Raw genomic sequence first — 26,369 nt, 5'->3', positions numbered from 1 at the left:
TCCCGCCCCCCTGCCCCGACAGCTCAGGGGCGGACAGACGGTCCGCCTGGCGAGCGGCCGTGTGTCCTGGGCGCCTACCTGGGACGTGGAAGTGGCGAGGAGCCTGCTGGTAGGTGGAGGGGGGAGGCTTGTTGTCTGAGAGTACGGAGAGGCTGGAGGTGCTCCGGCCACTTTCACTGCCTCCAGACGGGAAAGCAAAGCCGGCAGACAGAAGGCGGGAAGGGAAAAGCAGAGGAGAGCATTTCAAGCATGAAAGTGAGCCCCTCTCCGCTGCCCAGGGAGAGGGACCCTCACCGACACCTCCAGGTGGGCCCCACGGCTTGTTAATCCAACCTCGAGGGACCCCCTTCGCTGGCCCCGTGGTGAGGGAACAGGTACGCCCAGGGCAGAGCCCGTATTGGTTCCCAGTTCCTGCAAAGTCTGGCCTGGCCGTCGGCAGAGCTCCCTCTCCTTGGGACGGGCACAGCCCACTGCTGCTCTGCCGTGGCTGCCATTGGAACCCAGAAAGTCACAAATTCACCAAAAGTAAGCATCCCCCCCACGCCCACGTCCTGAGTATCCTTGCGTAAAAAGATGCGGATTTCTTGGAGAATTCACAAACTAGCCATTCAGAATCGGGATTAAAGGGCTAGAACTCATCCACATCTGTCCTGAAGAGCCACTGAGTAAGATCCTATCAGCCACAGGAGAATAAGAGACCACTGGTTAATCAGATGCCACGTTCCCAAATAAAGCGATTTTTTTTGCCCAGTTAAACGGAAAGAGTCCTCGGATTCCGGCCCCGAACTCTATCCCGCCGGGATTGTCATTTCTGTTCTGCGAACAAGGTTGGATTATCAAGTCACAAATTTAGACAGCCGTGGCCCCCCGCCGGTCCTACCTGCCCCCCCCACGCCTACTGAGGGATGGGGTGGTACACAGGGGGTGACGGGCGTCGGACACGGCACGAAAGGCACACGGCTCCTTTAGCAAGACACGCGAAGGCACAGCGCATCTCCCCCCCTTTAGCCCCGGGAAACCCTCGCCCGTTATGTGACAGCTTGGCGAAGGGAGACGGACACCCCGACGTGAAAATTCCCCGGTTGGGAGCCGCAGGACCCTGAGGTGACGTGGTGATGAGGCAGAGTGAGCGCTGGGCCCAACCTGGAGGTGGGCTAAGGGGGGGAGACGCGGGAGCCGGGCTCGTGGGGGACGCTCTCGCCTGGCGGAGGGGCGCACTGAGGGCAAAGGGGGGCCCGCGGGGCGGGGTGGGCTCAGCAGACCACGGCCACGGCCTGAACCAGGCTGAGGCCACACGGGGGCTGCTGCCTACGACTTGAGCATCTCCCTGGGTGCGGCACCAACGTCACCTGTCGGCGTGGACGGAGCTTCAGGTAGATGACTGCCCCCCTCTTCGGGGCATGAACCCTGCTTCTCCCCTAGCTGCCGCCTTCCAGCACGGCACAGAGCCTCCCGGAGCCTCACGCCAGCCCAGACTCCTGCACCCGGGGAGACCACACCCACGGGCACGTAAAGGAAACCTCAGATCCGTTCCGCCGGCTGGGCTCATGCATGTCCAGGGGCAGTGGAGCACGGTGGAAGCAGGGGCCTTACATTCATCTGCTCGGACTCTGGGGCAGCCGAGGACGCTCACTTACGGCGGCACCACTGTGCCCGGCACGTCTTGACCCAGCTTCCAGTGGCCTGTTTCTCTCCACCCCTGCCCAGGTGGCTGGAGTCCCTAACATGTCACGGGACTCCTGCCCACCCCCCCGCCTCAGTCCCCAGGCCCACCGTGCAGTGTCTGACCTCACAGGCAAGACTCTGTGTGTGTGTGTGTGTGTGCGCGCACGCACATACGCGCACACGTATCTGAGGAGGCCCACGGCTTTCACCAGGGTCAGGAGGCACCATGCGGTGGCCACACTGGGCTCTCAGGCCCCCCTTACACCTGCCATCCAGGGGCCTCTACACCGGTCAACAGACTCTTAAGACCTTGGACCTGACCCAGAATGCCTCTGCTTGCCTCCCCTTCTCCCCCATCCCCTTCTGGACTTCCTTTCCAACCCTCCCCACCTGTGCAGACCCTTCCTGGGTCAAGGCTCAAGTGCAAAGCCTTCCCAGAGAACAGAGCGCAGCTGACCATTCCCTTCTCTGGACACACACCTGCCTGCCCGTTCACCGTGCTGCTAAATCATCATCAAATGCGCCCTCACACAGACGCTACACGGGGCCTCTCGCAGCACTTTGCTCACGGCAGCCCGGCGGTCACGCCACCACGACTGCCTTTTGCAGGGGCCGGTGTCCCGGTGAGGCCCGGCCTCAGGTGCTGCTCTGAGGGCCAGCTTCTCCCGTGGGCCTTGGGGGCAAAACCCCCAACCACTGATGTCACCGGGGATGGGGGAAAGCCAGAGGTCACCCAGCTGAGCGGCAACTTTGAAAAGGCACGGAGCCCCTCGGGCCAAGGTGCGTGGCTTCTCCTGGAGATGGGTCAGGACCGAGGCCGCTTCTGACCTCTGCCAGGGAGGGGCCCTCAGCGTCCTCAGGGAGACGCAAGGATGCCGGGAAGGGGACCTCTCAGAGCCGGGGAACCCCGGCCGGTGAGCGGCCACCTCGCCTGTTTGTCCAAATTGATGCCTTGTTGCAAAGCAGCTCCGGGCAGCACGGAGCCTTCCTGCGGCCCCCAAGTCATTCCCGCCGTTACTTTACGCACCACCGGCGCGTTGCCACGCAGGTGTTGTCTAAATGCCTTACTTTATTTGGGTTTCACCCGTTTTCCCCTTTTGTATCTGAGGATCCGTCCAGGACACCAGGCGACACTGGTCCTCACGCGTCCTCAGGCTCCCCTGGGCTGTGACCGTTCCTCAGACTCTCCTTGCGTTTCACGGCCTTGGCAGTTTTGAGAAGTGCTGGTCGGTGTTTTGCAGCCTGTCCCTCAGCTGGGGTTCGTCAGATGCTTTTCTCGTGATTGGACGGGGGTCACGGTTTGAGAGGAAGAGCACAGAGGGGAGGCGCCCCCCTCCCATCACGTCAGGGGCACCGCCATCCACGTGGCCGACCACTGCGATTGACCTTGACCCCACGGCCGAGGTCGTGCTGGCCAGGATTCTCCCCGTCCAGCTCCTCCCACATCCCCACTCTGTGCTCCTTGGGAGGGGGCCGCCGTGCACAGCCCACACCTGACACGGGGCAGGGGGGCCCTCCTGGAGGGTGGAGGGTCCATGTGAATGATTGGGGATTCTTCTGCCGGGAGTTTGTCTCTTCTCCCCCAGTTACTTATTTATCCAATCGTTCCTTTATATCGGTGTGGACGCGCGGACGTTTGTACTTTGCTTTACGATCCAACACCGTGTCCTTCATTCTGCTGCTCAGCTGTCCCGGCTCTGCCCTCAGGAGCCCCCTCACTTGCTCCTGTGGATCTGCTCAAGGTGACCAGAGGCGAGGCCAGCCCCCAGCCCCTTGCAGGGACCCCATGGGTCACCAAGACGTGGGTGGGTTTCCACCTGCCCCTCTCACTGCCACGTGCCACCTGAGTCAGCCAGAGCCACCAGGTGGCGGGCCCCAGAATGGGGGCGAGATGCAGAGATGGCTACGGGCACAGCGGGTGGGTGGGGGAGTGGCCTTGACCTGAGGTTCCGCAGCTGCAGCCCCTCCTCTCCCTCTCACGCCCTGTCGGGAGCAGGCTCGGCAGTCACTTCCCGTCACTGCCCAGCAAGACGGTTTCGGCAGCATCACTTCCGCTTGCACGCACCTGCGGTCCCGCGGCCTCTGCTCCTTAACAGCTGAGAAGTCAGTCTTAAACCCGACACTGTCCTGGGAGACACTGGGGACTGAAATTCATACTAAAGCATAAACGGCTGTCACTGGCAGCTACGCTGCACGCGGGACCTGGCAGGAGGGTGGCCCCAGGCACCAGGACACGGTGGGAAGGTGTGTCTGGGATGGGGGTGGGTGGGAAGGAGGAGCACCTGGCCAGCTCAGGGCAAGCGCTGGCCTCTCCTTGGTGAGCCCTCCAGTGCCGTCCAGAGGGAGAATCTCCACCTAAGGAGCCAAAGAAGCTGAAGAGGCTGTGAGGAGGGACCAGGGAAGGCTCTTCCACAGAGCGTGGGTGGATGCCAGGCCCCGTGACCAGCTGAGGAGAAGGCAGGTGGCCCTCGGCACAGCTGGCTGCAGAGTGCCCACGGGCTGGGATGCGCCAGAGCCCGTGGGCCTCAGTGAGAGGTGTCGGGGAGAAGTGGTGGCCCCACGGCCAGCAGGTGGACGCACCTGGTGAACGAGGGCCTGCCTCTTGGCTCTGCCCAGCAACCTGCCCCTGAGCCTTGGTCTCCCCAGGGGTGAGTCCCGGCAAAAGGCTGGGGCTCCTGAGGTCACAGACGGCCCTTGAAGTCAGCAGGGGGCAGAGCCATGGGTGCCAGACTCCCCTGCATCCTGCACCAGAGAGGAGGGCAGGGGGCTTTGTCTAATTTCTGAACAAAGAGAACTGGGACCCCGAATAGCCAAAGCAATCTTGAGAAAGAAAAACAGAGCTGGAGGAATCAGGCTCCCCGACTTCAGACTATACTACAAAGCTACAGTAATCAAGACAGTATGGTACTGGCACCAAAACAGAAAGATAGATCAATGGAACAGGATAGAAAGCCCAGAGATAAACCCATGCACATATGGTCACCTTATTTTTGATAAAGGAGGCAAGAATATACAATGGAGAAAAGACAGCCTCTTCAACAAGCAGTGCTGGGAAAACTGGACAACTACATGTGAAAGAATGAAATTAGAACACTCCCTAACACCATACACAAAAATAAACTCAAAATGGATTAAAGACCTAAATGTAAGGCCAGACACTATAAAACTCTTAGAAGAAAACAGACAGAAGACTCTATGACATAAATCACAGCAAGATCCTTTTTGACCCACCTCCTAGAGAAATGGAAATAAAAATAAACAAATGGGACCTAATGAAACTTAAAAGCTTTTGCACATTAAAGGAAACCATAAACAAGACCAAAAGACAACCCTCAGAATGGGAGAAAGTATTTGCAAATGAAGCAACTGACAAAGGATTAATCTCCAAAATATACAAGCAGCTCATGCAGCTCAATAACAAAAAAACAAACACCCCAATCCAAAAATGGGCAGAACACCTAAATAGACATTTCTCCAAAGAAGATATACAGATTGCCAAGAAACACATGAAAGGATGCTCAACATCATTAATCATTAGAGAAATGCAGATCAGAACTACAATGAGATATCATCTCACACCAGTCAGAATGGCCATCATCAAAAAGTCTACAAACAATAAATGCTGGAGAGGGTGTGGAGAGAAGGGAATCCTCTTGCACTGTTGGTGGGAATGTAAATTGATACACTATGGAGAACAGTATGGAGGTTCCTTAAAAAACTAAAAATAGAACCACCATATGATCCAGCAATCCCACTACTGGGCATATACCCTGAGAAAACCGTAATTCAGAAAGAGTCATGTACCACAATGTTCACTGCAGCTCTATTTACAATAGCCAGGACATGGAAGCAACCTAAGTGTCCATCGACAGATGAATGGATAAAGAAGATGTGGCACATGTATACAATGGAATATTACTCAGCCATTAAAAGAAACGAAACTGAGTTATTTGTAGTGAGGTGGATGGACCTAGAGTCTGTCATACAGAGTGAAGTAAATCAGAAAGAGAAAAACAAATACCGTATGCTAACACATATACCTGGACTCTAAAAAAAAAAATGGTTCTGAAGAACCTAGGGGCAGGACAGGAATAAAGACGCAGACGTAGAGAATGGACTTGAGGACACGGGGAGGGGGAAGGGTAAGCTGGGACGAAGTGAGAGAGTGGCATGGACATATATCCACTACCAAACGTAAAATAGATAGCTAGTGGGAAGCAGCTGTATCGCACAGGGAGATCAGCTCGGTGCTTTGTGGCCACCTAGAGGGGTGGGATAGGGAGGGTGGGAGGGAGACGCAAGAGGGAGGAGATATGGGAATATATGTATACGTATAGCTGATTCACTTTGTTATATAGCAGAAACTAACACATCATTGTAAAGCAATTATACTCCAATAAAGATGTTAAAAAAAAAAAAAAAGAGAGAACTGGGGGCCAAAGCAGTCAGGAGGGAACCGGAGCAGAGCCCTGCCCACCGCGGGGCCAGTGCCCACCCGGAGCAGACCGCAGGGCACCGTGCCCCCCTCAGGGACACCATTGGAAGGGCTATGACATTTAGAAATGTGGTTTCTAAACCACATTTTGGAGGGCAGTGGGGTGGGGGCCTGCCTGCCCCGCCTGCCCCCAGCACAGGATGGAAGGAAGGGCCTCGTTGCTCCTACCTGAGGTGAGTGGGCTGCCCTCCCCTCGGCCTCCCTCCCTGGCCCTCTCTCATGTGGCCGAGGACGCGGTGCTGCAGGCCGGGGGCAGCTGCCCAGGGGGCCCGTCCTGGGCTTAGGTCGCCTGACGCAGTAAGAACTCGAGGTGGAGGCTCCTAAGGGGCAGCGGAGGGGCCGTCACTGGGTCTGCTCTGGCCCCTGCCCCAGCCTGGACGGACGTAGGCAAAACCGCCCCCAGGCAGCCAGCCCAGCTCACAAGGGGCTGCCCCGGGGCGCGAGGCTAGAGCAGCCAAGAGGGCCAGGGTCCTGCCGTCTGCCCTCGCCTCTGGGCCGCACCTCTGCCAGGGACCCCAAAGCAGGGCCACATCAGGCGGGAGGAAAGCCCTGTGCTCTTCTGACCTTCAAGCAAAGGAAGAAGAGGCATCTCTCCTTGGTGACCTGCTGTGACTTGTCTAAATGTCAAATTCACTCCAGTTTGCAGTGAGTCTTCTGTCCACCTCTGGATGAGGGCACACCCCGGCCACGCGACACCCTTGTGCCACGCGGGTGTGCAAGAGGCCCTGTGGGCTGCTCTCCCGCTCACAGGATTTTGGGCTTTGCTGCTTCTCAGAAGAGTCAGTACGTCCAGAACAGGCCATGAGCTGTGGGGATAGGTCCACTAAGAGGAGAGGAAGGCACCCCGATGACCAGGGGTTCTCTTCTCAGTTAGGCTGATGGAGTCAGGCAAACAGGTGATGATGACAATGAGAACCGTCTAAGTTCCAAGGAGCCCTGCTGGGTGACCATCCAATGACGGAATAATCCAGCTGAGCTGTCCTCCCTTGGCCCCTCGGGGACAGATGATTCTCTTGAAACTTTCACCACTCAGTAACTGTAAGGAACGGGGACCTTAACACGCGTCTGGGGGAATCAGCAAGAGATCATTGCTGCTCCTCTCGTGCCCTGAGAGTCTTTTCATGGTGTATTAATCAGCTAGGGCTGCATAACAAAGGACCACAGCTGGTGGCTTACACAGCAGACACTCATTTCTCACAGCTGCAGAGGCTGGAAGTCCCAGATCAAGGTCTGGCAAGCCTTGGTTTTGGGTGAGGCCTCTCTTCTTAGCTGAAGACAACTGTTCTGTCCTCACGTGGCCTCTCCTCTGAGCGCGTGCAGAGAGAGCGTCTGTTCCCCTTCGTAAATGCCACCCACGCTATCAGATTAGGGCCCCACCTGTGTGACCTCATGTAACCCTAATAACCTCCTGAAGACCCCTTCTCCAAACGCAGTCACACTGGTGCTTGGGACTTCAACGTATGAATTTGGGGGGACGTAATTCAGCCCGTAATATACGGACTGAAAAGGAATTGGTCCTTTTCCTGGTGTGATTCACACACGCGTGCCCGGGCATGGGTGGGGAAGGCGGGTAGGTCTGCGCCCTGGGAGGAGTTGCAGCCGTGCGGGGTACGCCTCCCGCTCGGCCACCAGGAGCTGAGGTCGTGGACGTCTCCACCCTCTGTGCCTTAGCACTTGCTCCCGACAAGCACGGCTAGCGGTCCCCGCACCTGCCGAGCTGACGTGGGAAAGAAAAGATGACTTAGGGAAAGGCTCTGGGCACCAGCCCAAGGGTGGGCGCTGGGTAGGTCCTAGACCCCTCTTCCTGCCTCGCCGCTTGCTCCCCGACACAAGTTACTTCCTGGGAACGTGTACACGCCGACAGAGCTGGACACACAGGACGCAAAGCGGGGAGCGTGGGCGTGGGACACGGGCTCGGGGAAGCCATGCGGCGCACACGGGACAGCGAGACACAGACGCACGGCCGGCCCTGCACCACAGCCCGCAGCCCTGAGCGCCTTACCTCGGAAGTAGGGGATGTAATGATGTCTGAACACGGAGGTAGGGCTTGGGTGTTGGGACAGGGACAGGCAGCTACTGGTACCAACACTCACAGTACCAGCTGCGGGCAACAGAGAACAAGTCAGAGTCGGCCCCGCGCTCGGGGCCACAAAGCCGCAAAATATTCCTAGGCCCCGCTCTGCTAGGAACATTTGTGCTTCCTCTCTCGAGGAATGCACACCTTTCTGAGGCACCTGAAGGGACGCCGCTAAGTACACTTTGGGCCAGTCTGCCCCGGGTTCCGAGTGAGGAAGCCCTGCCCTCTGGGGTCAGGGTGGCAGCGCCCCCAGGCCTGCTGGGTGGGAGCTGCTGGCCCCTGAGCCCTGCCCACTGCCCCACTTAGGGGGCTCCTTGGGACCCAGGGCCCAGGTGGAGGGCAGATGGCCAGACCAGGGAGTGACTGTCACCTGACAGGTGCCCCGGCCTTGCCCAGGAGAGATTTGGGTCTCAGCTCTGGGGTGACCACCTGACCAGGCACAACCAACAAGGCCAGAAGACCCAAATATGGTGGGCAGGGGTCAGCAGAGGCTGACAGCCCTTCTCCTGGGCTCACCTGCTCGCCTGGTCACTCGCTCACTCGCTCACTCGCTCGCTCGCTCACTCGCTCGCTCGCTCACTCACTTTCCAAACATCTACCGAGCAGTGCGTACCAGGCACATTGCAGGGAGTCCATGAAAATAACTTTGCAAATGAATGAGCTGTGATTTTTCCACAAGGGCTGCAAAAATCAGAGTTGAGTCCATGGAGGTGAGGATAGAGCCATGCAACAGCTGGCCGAGGAGGAGATGATTGGCAAAAATGCCTCAAGAAGCAGCTCTGTGTGGAGTCCCTGTGGCTCGGACACGCTGAGGGCAACGCGGATTTTTAAAAGGGAAAGGAATGGAACATCGCTGGGCGCCAGGCGGGGGATGCGGTGGGATGGGGTAGAGGGTCCTCCTCGGGCTTCTCCCCACTGGGAGGGGGCTGGCAGCGGCCCCCGGGGACAGCTGTCTTTGGGGCCACTAACCCAGCTACCGGTGAAGTGTCAATGCACGTGCTGACTCTAGCTCTTGTGCGTTGGTTTTGTCTCCACAGCGCAAACCTTCCCAGAGCCACGTGAGCTTTCCACTAAGTGACCTCTGGCCTCCTGTCCTTCGTGCCGGTTCACCTTCCTGACATCTCCTGCTACTGACACGTGAGCTGGATTCTATGTGCTCAGCGCTGCCTTGTGGGCATCACGGGACGGCTCCTCTAACCAACGGGGTAACCGGCTGCCCCTGCACTTAACCTCCCCGCCCTGGCACGAGAGGGCCTTTTCATTCATTAAAAGGACGGGCTCTCCATCGCCCGCTGGCAATCCCACGCCCTGTCGGTCGTTTCTCCAGGTGCTAAAGTAAGAGACAGACTCATAAGAGGAAAAGCCACAAGAAGCAGAGCTTCACGGGGGTAAAAGAGGCTGCGGGGGGGGTGTACCTGGACGGCTGTAGTGCTGCGGCGACCGCAAGGTCGGGGTGTAACGGCCGAGGCTGACCGACCCGGTGGAGCTCGGGCTGGAGGTCCGGCACTGCTTGTAGGAGCGGTCATCCTGATACCCCTGGGAGAAGACAGCCTGGTGAACCCCGGCGCCGAGAGCACCGCCCACCCGTATCCACCCACCCCTCCGCCCTCCACTCGGCGTTTGCTCTCCTGACCCAAGAGGCTGACTCAACACGGCCCCAGGACGCAGTCCCCCCACCTTCCAGGGCACATCTGAAGAGCCAGACGGGGGGCTGGCCTTGGTGCTGACGCTCCCCTCGGCCTGAGCATCGTCCCGTGCCTGCCAGGTACTGGAGGGCAGGGTCCCGCCCACGCCTCCAGCAGCCCCTCCTTGTAGCTGGGGCTCCCACAGAGGAGGCAGAGGCACCTGCATCCACCTCCGTCTTTCAGCTCCCCTCTCGCCCCATCCTTCCCGGCACCCAACGCCCCTCGGAACACAGTTTGAGAACCACTGAGATTCTGTATTGCCCCCAGCCTTGATAGGGGCTCCCCAGGTGCGGGCAGTAAGAAGAAGGCCCCCGCACCGGCCCAGAAGCCCAGCTGAGTCAGACCCACAAGCACTGACAACGCAGACTCCATTCAAGCAGGATGGCCACTGTCTGGGGGGGTCAGGGCAGGTGACAGGTGGCATGAGATGGCGTGGCACTATGGCACGGGGGCAGAGCAGACCGCCCTCCTGCCACAGCTCGGCACGTTGGCCTGAGGCACGACACGGGCCAGCGTCCTGCCGTGGGGTGGACGCTGCCGCTCTGCCCCTCCAGGCTGGCGTGGGATGAGTAATGGAAGAGTCTGGGTCTGGCGCTCACGGCTCCCACGCCCTTCCAAGCTGACCTCCCGTCTCCTAGGGCTTGCTCTTTAGCAGAACCCACGGAGCCACTGTCCTTAAAGCTTGCCTGTGTGCCCACCTGCACGCTCCGCTCAGGCAGCCCTCATGCTGGGAGCACACCTGCCAGGCCCCACCCATGCCTCACCCCGAGCCCCTTCGGCCCGGCCCATCCTGGCCATGGGCACACACTCTCTCCCCTGGGATGGCTGCAGCCCTGCCGTCTAGCCTCCATCCCCAGGCATCCTCTGCACAGCCCCGCTGGCCAGTTGACATCATACAGATGTCCTATCTTCTCGCCTGCACTGTGCCCGGGGCTTGCGGCCACACGTGGGCGTGGCAGCTCGGTGCTAGCTGCCCACGCGCAGGCTTTGGCTGTCGCGTTCCTGGACCCAAGGTCTGATGCCCATGCAGACTGGAGTCTGACTGGCGGCTGTCTATGTCGCGGATCAGTTTTGAGAAGCAAGAAAAAAGAGCGGGATGCTAATCCTTGCTATTTGATAGAGAAATGCTTCCAGCACGTTTATCCTCGAGGACCCAAGATATTCCCATAAGTCCCACCTGGAGGCGCATGACGTAGCCCAGGCTAACCCAGCCCCTGGACTTCTTCTCTAAAGAAAGCCGTGACCCAGACCTCAGGTCAGACACAGGTGTCCCAGGTGTCCGTATCGCAGGGCCGGCAGACACAAGGGAAGCATGCAGATGGGATACGATTATAAAAATAACCAACGCCGAGGAGGAAGCCCCAGCCTCAGAGGGTCACGGCCTGATGCCACAGGCAGAGGCCACAGTCAAGGGCCTGGGAGACCCTCCAGGGGAGCCCTGGTTGGTTATCTTTACCATCCGGGCGGCAGTGCCACGAGCAAACGGGGTGGGCCGGGGGCGGTTACCTCGGGCGGCGTCGGCGAGAGCAGCCGTGGGGACTGTGGACACAACACAGAGTTACCCGTTAGGCCCGGCGCCTGGTGGTCACTCGGGGAGGAGAGCGCCCCGGCCCAGGCTCATCTGCACCACGGACCCTCCTCCACGTGGCAGGGAACCCCAGCACGAGACCCAACACACGTCCCAAAACCTTTTTGGAGACACACAGTCAATGGCACCCGAGGAAAAGGTCCCCAAGACAGTCCTCTCTGAGGATGAGCCTGGACCTTGTCTCATCCTGGCCCACCCCCGCCCTGCCTCTCCCCCACGAGGACTCATTTCTGAAGGGAAGACTGTTGGCTCTGGGCGTTGGGTGGCCACACCCTGTGAGCCCATCACCCTCGGGTTTCTTCCGAAGAGAGAAAAGGGTCCCAGAGGAAGGAAGCACGATTCGGAGCCTCGGGGCTCGGGGTGAGGACAGTGTGCGGGGTAGGGGGGTCATCGGGGCCCTGGGGAGCGGTGACCGGCCTCCCCGGCCAGGCACCTCCCGCTGGAGCAGGTGAGCACCGCCTGCCACCTACAGACGTGTTGCCAGGACTTAGGGAGGGAGCGCCTGGCAGAAGGGGCTCTGGAAACGGGGCTTCCAGGCAGGAAAGCTCACCTGTCTCCCCCTCTCCTGGACAGGTAGGAAGACGCTGTGGAGAGTTTCCAAGGAGGAGCCCTGGCGACTGGGGACATTTTCTCGTACCGTTAGAACGGCAAGGGGAAAGTGTTTCCCAATCTTCCCATTTCATTGAAGGGGAGACTGAGGCTCAGAAAGGCTGGCAGATCTCTGTGCTTCCAGCCCACTGCCCTTCCCTCCGCTAGCTTCCCACACTCGGATGAACTGCTGGAAGGCTGCCATTCCAGAGAAGCAGGGGAAGCGGTCCGGCCCCGAGGCCAGGGTTTGCTCAGCTCAGCGCACTGACCCACGTTCTGTGGCCCACTCCACCATTTACCCACAGAAGGGCTCCCACAGAGGACACCTCTGAGCAGGCTTGCAGCCGGGGCATGGCAGGGCCTGTGGAGGGCAGAGGCCTCGAGGTCCCAGGAGATGGAGGAGGGACAGAAGCCCAGTACCTTGCTCTGGGCAATGGCCGCAGCCGGCACGGAGGCAGCAGTGACCAAGGCCAGCCACGAAGGCCCAAGCCCCAGCTCTGCCCCCGTGAGCAGCACGGTCCTGGGCCCTCGCCCTCGTTCTCCCTCACCCTCGTCTTCTCATCTACACCCTGGGACGGTCATTCCCGAAGTGCTGGGCCACAGGAGGCGGGGCGACGCAGAAGCCCAGTGTCAGCGCAGAGTGAGAGCGGGCCTGAGGAGCGGGTGATGACTGTGATATCAGCGACAAGGGCAGGCCACTGCAGCATGACCGGTGAGCGTGCCGCGGACCCCCGGAGCCCCGGGCTGTCCCCGCCCTGCCCTCACGCCCCGCAGCTGCGCCAGCTGCTGGACCGCAGCAGGCGTCTGCGTCGAGCCGGGCGCCCCGGAGCCTCGGCCACAGCTTGGGAGACTCGGAGCGGGGCGCCCACGCCGGGCCACCCCACGTGACCGGCACACAGACATGGCCGACAGCTGGCAAAACACGCCTCCTCTCCATCCCAGGCACCCCCGTGGCCCGGTCACACTGAAGTCTCACAAAGGAAAAGTGACTTCACCAGCAAATTCCAGGGTAAATGGAGAGAAGCGGCCACGATTAGGAAGGTCCAGCAAAGGACACTGCCCACGGGACAGCGGGGAAGAAGTCGTCTGGGGTCAACCAGGGGTCAAGCCAGCTCGGGGAGCTCACGGGACGGCGGAGTGGGCCAGGGCGGGGAGAGCCGGAGCGCGGCCCGGAGCGCTCTGGACAAAGGAACAGGATACATTTCCCAACTTAAGAAAACAAAGAGACTCTCGCTTTGCTCCTGTCACTTTCCTGATCGCCAGCGAGATTCCTGCTTTCTGCGCCCGCCGAGGGGGCCTGTCCAGACCCTCTCTGTCAGTGTGTCTGCGAGGGGCAGTTCGGGGCCAGAGCACACTGGGAATTCTTTAAAGAGGAGGCGCAGGTTATCTGAGGGGGTAAAGTAGGCTGAGGCCGCCGGACGGCCGTGGGGACGGACGCCAAGGGGACCGGCTATGGGTGCCACGCCCCGCAGGCTGGCCCCGGGCCGGGCCGTACCTCGCTGCAGCTCTGCCTGTCCCCCACCGAGTGGCTGATGAAGGGCGAGTAGGAGATCATGTCGGGGCGGTCGATGCTGTAGATGGCCTTGTTCTTAGGGAGAGCGGCCAGGTCTCTGTAGTCAAGGATCTCATCACCCAGCTTGGCCTGCGAGAGGAAGGAAAGAGTCGAGGGGGTGGTCAGACCCACACCTGGAGGCGTGGTCGCTCGGCAGCCGTGGGTAGAGGTGGGGCCGGGGGCAAAGGCGTGGGGAAGCCTCGTGGCACACGGACCTGTGTCCCCGCGGACAGTGAGAACTCAGCCCGTGGTCTAAATACACACACACACATCTATGCTCGCACACATACATACACGTGTACGTGTAAACAAACACATGTGTGCGGGCACAGAACACACACATGTAGACATGCATACACACGCACACGTGGATGCGTGCACGTAGTATACTTGTACGCACGCAACGCACATACGCACGTGTGCACATAAAATACACACGTACGTAAAAGATGTACATACATGCATTTAAACACATGCACGACATGTGCAGGCATGTACGCACACATGCAAACACCCACCACGGACATGCAGACCTGCACGCACAATCTACGTATGCACGCACACGGGGAACATGCCCGCCTGCAACTGCAGAGGGGAGACACTCACACACCCGCACCTCCACACACTCACGCGCACCCACACAACCTCACCCACCAAACTAGTGCACACACACACACCTCCCTACCCAGCCACCCACACACACACACTCAGGGGCCACCACGTCTGCTTAGGTGAGGTCCACCTGGGTGCTCACTCCCCTGCAATTGGGCCCGGCCTCCCCTGCACCGCCCGCTGGCCCCTCCTCCTGGCTCCGGGGGCTGCCCGGGGGCGCGTGACTGACGGGACAGGCCTTGGAGCGGGGTGGCCGCCTCAGCTTGGCTCTCACAGCAGGGCCGAGGTTCCCCCCCAAACACCGGTCTCAGTCCCCGTGTCCCTGCAGCACCCCTCCAGCACCGGCGGAATGTTTACAGCCCACGAGCCCTACGGAAGAGAGAACGTGAGTCCCCAGCCTGCTCCCAGCACGAGCCAGTTCCTGGTGTGGCGGATGCCCAGGGTCCCATCCCTCCTGGAGCTGACACACCAGTCACCTCCTTCCGCCGGGTCCCCTCCGAGGATTAATCTCAGCCTGACATTGCCAGCCACAGGCAAAGCTGGCCACTCGGGCTGCCCCCGCTGGCTCGGCTCGACCCCCAAACCCAGCAGGAACCCTCATCTCAACCTCGGCTTCCCTCGGTGCCCCCGGCCAGGTCAACGCTGCCCCCGCCTTCCTCTCTGCCCCTTCCCAGACCCAGGCGGCTCTGGTCAAGGCCCTCACTGCCTGCGTCCCTATCCAGCCACAGCCTCTGGGGGGCTGTCCTGCCAGCAATTCTTCTAACAAACACCACCAACAGCAGCGTGACACTACACCTTCCACCCTGGACAGCACTGGGGGCGCTCACAGGACGTCCTCTTCACAGAGGAAGAACCGGAGCCCAGAGAGGCCAGGTAACTTGCCCGGAGTCACACAGCCAGGGAGGAGACGCAGGCTGTCTGAGTCCAGAGCCATGCTCCCCACCATGGCTCTCCTCCCCACCATGGCTCTCCTCCCCGCCAGGGTCACGTCGCTCAAACTCCAGCTGCACCCCGTCGTCCTCCAGCTCACATCCTCCGGCAGCCCCTTCCGGGATGGGTGACACAGCCCTCACTGCAGTTTCCAAACTCGGCCCTGATGTTTCCAGCCCATTCATCATAAGATGTCTCCTCCTTGTTCCCCCAGTGTGCCAGGCTCAGCCTCCACCCTCCAGCTTTCCTTTATCCTCTGAAGTCCGGCAGCCCACCTCCTCCAGGAAGACTTCCCTGACCACCAACTCCAAGGCTCGCGTGAGTCGTTGGGTACGCTAGGGGCAATCCCTGCCATCTGTGACGTAGGTTGAGAGAGTGAACACCTGATGTCTCAGATCTCTGGCGATTCCCTTGGGAACCCTGGGCAACGTTCAGAAGACCTGAGTTCAAACCCTGAGTCTGTCGTTTGTAACTGTGGTACCGCCCGATCAGCATTTTTGAGCTGCTCCTCTCTGCCTTCCGGGGAAATCTGAACTCAGGCCCCTGGGGACCTGGCCCTTGTGTATCTGCTCATCCAAGCCTCTCACTCCCCCACCCACGCCCCTTGTCACGCTCGACCCCTTACAGCTTCCAGAACACCCACAGCCTGAGTGAAACGGAGCAGGACCCTATGGTGCTTCCGCCCACGTCCTCCACCTGCCTCTTGTCTGCAGGAAAACTTCAGCCAAAGTTTAATCAGAGAAGTGAGAAGATGCAGAAACAAAGGAAACCATCAAAGGAGACCAAATGATAATAGTTTAATCATTAAGCAAAGTCAAAGACCTTTAGTTCCTCCTTAAGGGCTACAGATAATATTCTGAGCCGTATCCTGGGAGCTGCCTTATAGATACTGAAACCCCTACCAGGTGGAAGAAGTTAACTACATGATGACAGACTGTAGCCATGACATAAGTGGCCACAATTCCAAGAATTGACCTCAAGGAAATGGGAATAGACTGACCCTGAAACCGAAGACTAACTGTACTTAAAACAATCAAGATGACGCTGGTCAGACCACCGATGACCAATTTCAAGACGACGGTCAGAGCTGACTGTGCAGTTTCTGCATGTAGCCCCCTCCCTCCGTCTATAAAATCTCTTGCCCAGTGATTGTCACGGGGGGAGTCAGCCTTTGGACAGGAGTCCGCCCTCCTCTACCTCGCCCTCGTCGCCGGCGTCCAAAATAAAGCCATGTTTCCTTTCCACCAGCCTTGCCTCTTTATTGGCTTTTGAGCGGCGAGCAGCTGGACCGCACTTTCGGTTACATGAGGGCTTGGTACATGCTGTTCCCTCCCTCCGAAATGCCGTTCCCAGGCCTCTTTGCCCGGCTCATCCTCTGGTCCTTCCAGATTCAGCACGCTTCCCCTCCACCACCTCCCCTTCTCCTGTGAGTAAAGGTGCTGATTTCGTGGGCGCATCTGTCTCCTTTTCTCCTGAGGCTGGTGGCTCCTGGGGGTTCAGGACCCTGATTCACCATGGAGTCCCTCCCCCTAACTCCATGCTTGACGCGGCACGGGCCCTCGGGGCAGGCATGCCGAATTGAGCTAAAGTCGATCGCACATTTGCCAAAGCCAGCTGGGTTCTCTGGGTCTTTGTCTCCCCCTGAAAATGGGAATACCACCTGGGCCTTGTCCATCTGCTGGATTTTGTGACCATCAACACAGCTCGATATAAAGGGCGATGCTGCCGAGGGGCTGGGAGAGGCCAGCATTCACAGGTCACTGTGGAGGCTGTGTCCGCCCACCCACCTCTGTCCTGCTATGATCGCAGCGCTCAGCGCCCGCTGGCTTTCTCAGCCCCAGGTGCACAGTCAACAGCGCCCGCCTTGCCCTGACACAGGGGATCAGGGAGGCAGCCCGACGATGCCAACTACCACCAACACGACCCTGCTCAGAGAGAAGCCTGCCCGCCCCCAGCTGGCCGGCTAGGCGGCTGTGCTCCTGGCTCCTCAGCATTTGTCCTGCCCAGCGGGGCTCTCAGATGCATTTCCCTGCATCCAAGTCCCAGGGCAGTTGCCATGACAACGGGCTATGTTGTCTCATTGGCGGAAGGCCACTGGAGTGTGTGTAAGTACAAGTGTTTTCCCTTAGCTTTCTTCTCTCCTACACTGTATCCAGCATAACAACTAATAATAAGATATGACCATATATGACGTTATAGCTATAACATAATCCTACCGATGATATAATCTAACGATGTCGCTTTTATGCTATGCCGACTCACTGCTTTATTGCCATGCTGAAGAAAGGTTACAAAACAATATAGCCAATGTGACCTCATTTTGTTAAAAAAAAAAATACACGCACACAGAGAAAAAGAAACCTAAAGAGCATACTTCAAAATATTAACAGTGGCTACTCTGGCTGGGAGGATTATAAATGGTATTCATTTTCACCTCTGCACCAATCGCTATTTTGTTGCTAATAAATGTGGGTTACATTTGTAATAAAGAAAAAGGCGGTGAAAAGATTACTTTTAAAAACCCACAATTTATTGAGCACCTACTGTGTGCATGTTTTATCCTAGATACTAAGGTGAGTGAGGCGCGGTCCCTGCCCGCCAGGAGCTCACAGCCCGTGTGGGAGACGGTAGCCACATCACATGATAAATTCCCTGCCATTCCTGCACACAGGGACATCGCGGGGCATTGATCTCTTCCTGATGGGCAGGAAGGGAGAGGGAGGGAGAGGAAGCTGCATTTGAGAACAACCATCCCACAGCAGGCGGGTCCCAGGCGGCTGGCATCCTTTTAAGCACGCTGAGCTGGTGCATGGATTGGGACCACCGTCCTGAGGTCCTGAGTGTGCCCAGCGCTGAGCAGAGTTGGGCGCACAGTAGGGTGACAGGAGATACCAACAGGGAGATGGAAGGAAGAGCAGAGGGGCTGAGCCTGAGATAAGAAGGGCACTTGCTTGACCAGACTCTCGTCTCCTCAGGGAAGGAACTGCATGGATGTGCACTGCCAACTGGTGCTGATACCGACCCTGACTTGGGAGGGATGGCCAGGGTGGGACGTTTCCCGGCTGGGCGCTGGCCATGGTGCTGGGAGTCCATGTGTTAGGGATGGATGCAGGTCCTTGGACGGTGGCCCCATGACTTAGAGGCTGTGACACAGACCAGCTTCTGCACCTCTCTGAGCTGCATCTAACTGGGATGCTGAGAGGCAAAAGCAGACAGCAGAGTACACTGCTTGGTACCCAGGACTCAAGGCACCTCTGCAGTGTCAAACTAACAACTGCTGCTTCAGACTCAGGAGACAGGATTAAATTAATTCGCCTGAGGTCTTCTATTCACTTATTTTTTTTAACTTTTACTTTTTAAAACATATAGCCGTGTGTACACTTCAAGGCCTTCTGTTTAAACAGGAATCCAGCACACTCGTATGAGCTGAGCGAGAAGTCTGTCTCAGCTGGGACGGTGCGACCAGCTGGAATCTACCTCGGCTGAAGGCACAGCCAGCTGGTGGGCAACTTCTTTGCCCACCATCATCATTGGCAAGTTCGTGCTCCCCAAGGGCGGGAAGGCCATGTGACCCGATCAAGGGGCGTGGACTTGGCTGTGCTGAGAACTGCCAGGTGGAAGAAGGGACCCAGCAGGGCTGGCTTTCAGCACTGAGCAGCGGGGTTCCCTGGGAAGAACCCAAGCTCTGTGGTGGCAGAGACCTGGGTTCAAAGACAGCTCCACTGCTTACCGCTGCATGACCTTTGAAGTAACAGTGATCACAGAGCCCAGGGACTCTGGTCACTGCTCACTGCACCGTTACATGGTCACTACCGTACCTAAGCGTCTTACAAACACCAGTTTGTTCAAAAAATAATAGTTCATGTTTAATGAGCAGTTTACCAGCAGTAGCTGCAGTCTGGGGACACGACCATGCCTGGCCGCATGCCGAGTGCTTCACAAACACGATCTCATTCAAATAACAATAGTCATTATTATTATTATTCATGATGATGATGGTATTAGGGGCCAAATCGTGCTTCCCCAAATTTCTATGTCGAACCACTAGCCCCCAGCACCACAGAAGTGACTACATTTGGTGATATGGGCCTTTAAAGTGGCGATTAAGGTAAAAAGGGGTCATTAGGGTGGGATCTGATCCAGTACGCCTGGTGTCCTTCTGAGAAGAGGAGATTAGGACACAGATGTGCACAGAGGGACGACCACGTGAGGACACAGGGAGAAGACAGGCGTCTACACGTCCAGGAGAGAGGCCTCGGAGGGAACCAACCCTCCAGACACCTCGACTCAAGACTCCCAGCCTCCAGGACGGTGAGAAGATACATTTCTGTGGTTGAAGCCCCCTGGTCTGCGGGGCTTCACGGCGGCCCCGGCAAACGAGCACAGACGTCATAACATTAATCCCAGCGAGCGAGCGTTTCCTGTCCTCCCTCTGGGCTCAGGGCTGTGCCCGGGGCCTCCCACTCAGTACCTCAGTGGACCTGGGCAGCAGGCACTGTGGGTCCCCAGGTACAGGTGAGCTCCCAGAGGCTCAGAGAGGCTAACATCTCGCCCAAGGGCACACAGCTGCCGGGTGACGTCGTGCTGCCTTTCTGAGCCTCCGGGTTTGCACCTGCAAAGGGTCATCCTGTGATTTACTCTCCGGACTAGAACCCTTGTTATTATCACCTATCAGAATTAGGGTCAGGAATGGCCCTAGCCCAACTAGAAGGAGAGTTTGGGGAGTGAAAAGCAGTGTTGAGAAGAGCGAATCCCATCTCCATCGTGTGAGAGAAAAATGAGGCCCTGGCCCGTGGCGGGGGGGATGAGAGAGGCGACTCGTGCCAAGTCACCGGCTGTCCTTCGGGTGTGCAGCTGGGCCAAGACACCCAGTCCAGGGCTCGCTCCCTTCCCCTCCCCCACCCCGCACAGGCTCTTTCCCAGACAATGGAGTTCGCCACTTAGACAAGTAAACTAGCAAATAATTACAGCCATCACCTTCCATGTCTAATCCCACCACCCAGAGGTAACTGTTATTAACTATTCGTTAAAATGTTCCCAATCATTTTTAGACTTGTATGTGCACGTACACACACACACACACACACACACACACACACACACACAAATACCCATACCCATAATACACACGCACGCGCACACACACGTGCACATAGACACATATGCGTATGCACACACACACATGCACACAAATACATACACACACAAACGCAAACGGGATCCCATAACATGTATTACCCTTCACATGCTTCTTCTAAAGACACGTTAGGAACTTTCCACAGCAGCAGCCACAGATCTGCACCGTTATCTGTGACACGGGCCCGAGTGTTATTTACGCAGGTGAGTCCTGGCTGTGGGGATGCGGAAGTGGCTCACCGTCACCCCTGTAACCACAGCTGTGAGCACACCTCTCTGCGCACCTGTCGCCACATCACGGGGCGGCCGTGGTCACACAACACATCCACACTGGAGGCTCCGACCCAGCCTCACGGTCTGCACCAACCTCTCCCGCGGCCTCCGGGGGGTTGCTGGCCCCGGCCCCCCACTCCGAGGGCACACTCAGCAATGACCCCAGGCCCCGGGGCCCCTCCCCACTCTCCACAGAGAGAATCCAACTTACATAAATCACGCGGCTCGGAGACCCTGAGGTGCTGGAAGCAGGGACGGAAATGATGCTCTCTGAAGAGGTTCTGGTTTCCTAGGAGAGGAGGAGACAGGAGGCGGCTGAAGCAGACCGTCAACGCGAAGAACCTTTCAGAGGCAATTACACTCCAACAGAAATGCCGGCTCACGAGATACTGTTTATTTGCAGGTTGAAAGAATTCTTAAAATAAACATGCAGGCTTGAATGAACGACAGCACAGCTGTAACCAGAAGACACAGCAGGTGACCCTGGCTGCAAGCAAACAGCCATGCTTTCAGCGCCAGCCGGAATCGCTCCCGTGATCGCCAAGCTTTCCCGGCGTCAACACTATCTGTTTTCTGGAGGATGAGAGCAAGCGATGCCGTTTCCGTGTTTCTGCGCGCTCCAACGGCAAAGGCGGAACTGTGCTGCTCAGGGACCTTATTCTCCATGTGGATTACAGCAGCTCGTTCCGCCAGCCCCGCCTCTGTTGTCTGACTCGGCGGCCGCCACGTCTGTGGTCTGCTCCTCGCGTGCCCACTGTGGCTTGGAACCATTCCCCCGCCCCTCCTCCCTCGGTTCCGACCATGACTCCTGCACCCCCGAGGTGACATCCCCGAGAAGACTGTCCATCTCCTCCACTCCCCCGTGTCAGGCCCCCCATCAGTGCGAGGACCCTGCCTGTCTCCAGCTCCCACCCCACTCGCTGCACCTGTGCCCATCCCCACCTGTCGGGCGTGACCGGGTAGCTCCTGGACCCTCTCCTGGTCCAGCCCTCACCCCTGCTGGGACCACCCACGTACCTAACACTCCACACCTCCCACTTGCCCCGTCTAAACGGGACCCATCTTCACAAAGCGCCCCCCTCTCCCTACCCACTCATGGCTCCTCTCTTGTTTTCTCAGCAGGCCCCTTCCTCCCACCCCCTGGAATTCTGTCCAGCCCCTCTCAGTGGTCCACACCCGCTGCAGTGGTACCAGCAGCCTGGGAGGGGCCGCATCATGAACTGAATTGCTTCCCTCCAAAACTCATACGTTGAAGTCAATACCCCAGTACCCCAGAATGTGACTGTATTTGGAGGTACAGGACATTTAAGGATGCAACTAGGTTTAAACGGAGTCTTTAGGACAGGCCTGGATCCAACCTGACTGGTGTCCATATAAGAACAGGAGACTAGGACACAGACATGCACAGAGGGATGACATGTGAGGACACAGGGAGAAGACGGCCCTCTACACGCCCAGGAGAGAGGCCTCAGGAGAAACCCACCTGCCCACACCTTGATCTTGGACGTCCAGCCTCCAGGACTGTGAGAAAATACATTTCTGCTGTTTAAGATCCCCGAGTCTGTGGCATTCTGTATGGCAGCCCCAGGACACTAACCCCCATCATGGACCCCCGCCAAGTGGATGACCCCCAGCTCTGGCTACACTTAGCACAACGCCAGCGAGAATGGGACAACACCAGATGTGAGGCCGACACGGTAGTGGGAGGGACAAACCTCAAAGGCATAGGGGGTGGTGCCTGGGTAAACCTGACTGGGAGCCTGGTTCTGTATCTACAAGGGAAAGAGAAGAGGGAGAGGGCGTGATGCTCCCATCTCTGCGCTCGGTCACTCGTCCAGCTGGTCCATCCCCTCTCCTTCCCCCAGTTATCACCCTGGCATCCTCTTGAGGCCTGCCCTGCTTCCCCGGGCCCCTCGCAGGCAGGGGCTGGGGTCCCTCAAGGAGCTCAGCCAGACCCCTGAGGCTCGGCCACCCCCAGTAAAACACAACGTCAAGTGCTGTTGCAAAGGAGCTGCACCGTCGGAGGCCAGTGACACTGGGTCTGTTTTATCACCGTCCCTGTGGCCAGGCTGCCTATTTTACTAGGCAAAAATGATGTACGTACACATTTAATACATTTGAAAGAAAACTTTGACTCTCAGCTTCCTTCTCTATGAAACGGAAAGAGCTGCTTGGAAGGTGCTTTCTGTTTCTGAGGACGTAGGCACAGCCTGCTAGGGGCTTGGCACTGGTAAATCGTCCTTACTTTTATTTCACTTCAGTTTATTCCAGCTCACGGCAGGAAGCCCCTTGTTTGCAAAGCCGACAAACACTGGTTGTTTTACAAGAAAAGTGCCCCTAAGCTGAGAGCTGCAGCAGTGGCCCAAGAACTGTCCCCCAGACCAAGAGGGGCACTTCCCGGCACAGGTGGGGCGGCACCGGCTCACTGTCACCATGACCCCGACGGAAGGGGGCTTGGGCTCTTTGAGCGGCAGCGGGCGCCTGGGTTTGCTGTGGCATGTTTCAGGGTTCCGAGCAGGCAGGTGGGTGGCTGTACGGTGCTCTCTTCCCTGTGCCAGGTTCCCAGCCCCGGAGAGGGCCAGGGCGTCCCCGCGTCCCACAGGTCAGGGAGCCCAGACACGAGGAGGCCGAGTCCAGGTGATTCTCCCAGAGTCAGGAGACCTGGGCTTTCTCTCACTTTCTCCCTACCGACTCCAATTCGTTCCAAGGAGCCTCACAATCAAACCCAATACCCAGTTGTGTTCTCCAGGGCCTTGTTCACACCCGCAAAGGGCCGGGCAGCTCACCCAGTCCTGTCCCCACCGCTCAGCCTGGTCCCGGGAAGCGTCGTCCTACAACAGTGACGGGGGCGCCTGGCTCTCATTAAGGTCCCACACAAGCTGCATGGATACCGCGTGAGGGGTCAGCACCCACTCATCTCCAACTTAAAGCCTAGGGGCTGAGGCTCAGAGAGGGCTAGTGATTTGCCCAAGGTCACACAGCTGGGCAGAGGCAGAGTCCAACACCAAGGCTTGCTCTCCCACCCTGGCGGCCTCTGCGAATTCCACTAAAACGTTCTCACTCATGCTCAGTCACCCCGTCCTTGCGTTTGGGCCTCTGGGACCATCTCAACAAGCCTGTCTTCTCCCTGCTCAGTGGCCTCACAGTTAGCGCAGGGGCTCTTGCTTCCTTCCAGGTGCCCCCGCGGTAAGCAGCCCGGACCTCTGTGCCCCGGGTTTGGGGTGGGGGTGGGGAAGGACATGGGCTCTTGAAACGGTAACCATGGAGACCCGCAGCCTGGGGGACCAGCCCGGTCAGTCCAGGCTCGCTCTGCGGCCACCCAAGCAGGAGCATGCCCGGCTGTCCCCGGCCACCTTCTTCATGCAAGGAGCTCCTCTCAGCTACTCAGCTGACACGGGGCCGCCCCTGCCATGGCTCTGAAACCCTCATGCAATCCCCAGCAGATCATGGTTCCTCTGGCTTGGGACCCAGAGCCAGAACAGGGCTGGGCCCTGTGACCCACTCTCCCACACACCTGCCAAGTCTCAGCTCCGGGAAGCTGGCCCCGTCCCTCCCCCCATCACAGGCAAGCATCCTGCACCCTGGAGCCTGCCCATCTGTCTCCCCTGCCAGAGGACGTGGGCCCTCCTGTAGGGCAGGGACCCGCTGGTCTTATTCACCTCCGTGTTCCCGGTACCCAGCCCAGAAGGGACACAGCAGGTGCTCAGTGGCTGTGTGTTGAATGACCACGTGATCCACTGCCCAACGATGCACTGGGGACAGGCAGTTAGGACCACCGCCTTCTGACGGGCTTTCCATGGGCACGCTCAGCAGACGCACGTCCTTGTCCGGGGGGGCACCCATCCCCCGGGGGGGCACGCAGTCAGGGAGGCCTTCCGGGCAGTGAGGAAGGACTGCCCTCCCTCTCCTGGCTCGGCCTGGCATGGACTCCGGTGCCGGCCCCTGCTGCTGGACACAGAGATGGAGCTGGCTCCCGGGGGTCCTGGAGCCCACTGGGCCTGGCGTGAGGGGCACTAGTTAGATGACCGCTGAGCAGCCCTCCAGACGAGTGAGTTAGCTCTCGTCTGGATTTACCACATAAGAGTGGAGCTGCCTCCACCCACAGGCCGGACTCAGAGGGAGTTAGTGACGCCACCTCTGCTGCCCTTCTCAGGGGCTGATGGCCCCCTGAGCAGACCCCGCTGGGCTGACCCGGAGCTGACCGGGGCTGGCTGGTTCACGCACGTTAGCTACCTTGCAGGCAGCGAACAATACAGAAAAGTACAGCTCTCTCCCGGCCCCCGGGCAGGAAGCAGTCAGCTGGCTGGAGAACTATCTCCAAGGGGACCTGAGTGCCCAGGGAAAATCATCTGTGCCTGCCCCACCCACCCACTGCCCGGCCCGCCCACTGCCCTGCCCACCCGCTGCCCTGTCCACTCACTGCCCCGCCCACCACTGCCCTGTCCACCCACTGCCCCGTCCACCGCTGCCCTGTCCACTCACTGCCCCGTCCACCCACTGCCCCGCCCACTCACTGCCCCGCCCACCACTGCCCTGTCCACTCGCTGCCCCGTCCACCCACTGCCCCGCCCACCCGCTGCCCCGCCCACCGCTGCCCCGTCCACTCACTGCCCCGTCCACCCACTGCCCCGCCCACCGCTGCCCTGTCCACTCACTGCCCTGTCCACCCACTGCCCCGTCCACCCACTGCCCCGCCCACCCACTGCCCCGCCCACCACTGCCCTGTCCACTCGCTGCCCTGTCCACCCACTGCCCTGTCCACACACTGCCACACCCCTCACTGCCCAGCCCATCACTGCCCCACCCACCACTGCCCTGTCCACTCGCTGCCCTGTCCACACACTGCCCGGCCCGCCCACTGCCCCACCCACCCGCTGTCCTGTCCACTCACTGCCCTGTCCACCCACTGCCCCGTCCACTCACTGCCACACCCCCTCACTGCCACACCCCTCACTGCCCCACCCACCACTGCCCCGCCCACACACTGCCCTGTCCACCCACTGCCCCATCCACTCACTGCCACACCCCCTCACTGCCCCGCCCACCCACTGCCCTGCCTACCACTTCCCCATCCACTCACTGCCCTGTCCACCTACTGTCCTGCTCACTGCCCTGCCCATCCACTGCACTGCCCACCACTGCCCTGTCCACTCACTGCCCCATCCACTCACTGCCACATCCCCTCACTGACCCGCCCACCCACTGCCCTGCCCACCACTTCCCTATCCACCCACTACCCTGTCTACCTACTGTCCTGCTCACTGCCCTGCCCATCCACTGCACTGCCCACCACTGCCCTGTCCACTCATTGTCCCACCCACCCGCTGCCCCACCCACCACTGCCACACTCCCTCACTGCCCCGCCCACCACTGCCCTGTCCACTTACTGCCCTGTCCACCCACTGATGTGCCCACTCACTGCCCGGCCCACCAGGCCCAGAGTTTATTCTCATTTCCCGGGCGAGACAGAAGAGGCCCTGAGGGGCGGAGGTGGGGCTGGGACCCGGGGAGGGTGAAACAAGGGACAAGCAGGGCATGACTGGGGCCTGGATGCTGTCCCAGGACACGGAAGGGCAACTGTTGTCAGGCTGCTGGCCTCTGCCCCAAATGTTCCCAAAGCATCTGTGGAAACAAGCCCAGGAAGCCAAGTCCAGGGCAATGACCAGCCCCCGGGGCAACAAGCCTTCCCTTCCTCCCTGTCCTGCCAGCCTGCAGCATTCAGAGAGCCTCGTTTCCGCTGGGCCAGTGGCCTCCAGGCTGGGAGCAGG

The 26,369-nt window shown here is 59.0% G+C and overlaps 1 protein-coding gene across 30 annotated transcripts in view; it reads right to left on the bottom strand.

Moving 5' to 3' along the window:
* Positions 1–26,369, bottom strand: part of ABLIM2 (actin binding LIM protein family member 2) — a 150,808-nt gene that overhangs the window by 40,303 nt on the left and 84,136 nt on the right. For 13 of the 30 annotated variants that reach the window (XR_010942828.1, XR_010942826.1, XR_010942831.1 and 10 more), the window contains 6 exons: positions 20,813–20,890; positions 13,594–13,740; positions 11,429–11,461; positions 9,653–9,773; positions 8,163–8,261; positions 79–180 (listed from right to left, as the gene is read on the bottom strand). Coding sequence is in view for 22 of the 30 variants with exons in the window: in XM_067735003.1 (XP_067591104.1) it covers positions 79–180; positions 8,163–8,261; positions 9,653–9,773; positions 11,429–11,461; positions 13,594–13,740; positions 20,813–20,890 (580 nt within the window). In the remaining 8 variants the exon portion in view is untranslated. The remainder of the gene's footprint in view (positions 1–78; positions 181–8,162; positions 8,262–9,652; positions 9,774–11,428; positions 11,462–13,593; positions 13,741–20,812; positions 20,891–26,369) is intronic. The other 17 variants (XR_010942832.1, XR_010942833.1, XM_067734997.1 and 14 more) reach the window with 6 other exon arrangements.

Source organism: Pseudorca crassidens, chromosome 4 (assembly GCF_039906515.1).
Source record: "Pseudorca crassidens isolate mPseCra1 chromosome 4, mPseCra1.hap1, whole genome shotgun sequence".
NCBI classification, from domain to species: Eukaryota; Metazoa; Chordata; class Mammalia; order Artiodactyla; family Delphinidae; genus Pseudorca; species Pseudorca crassidens.
The sequence above is the reverse complement of the archived record's forward strand: the minus strand, read 5'-3'. Positions and strand labels throughout refer to the sequence as shown.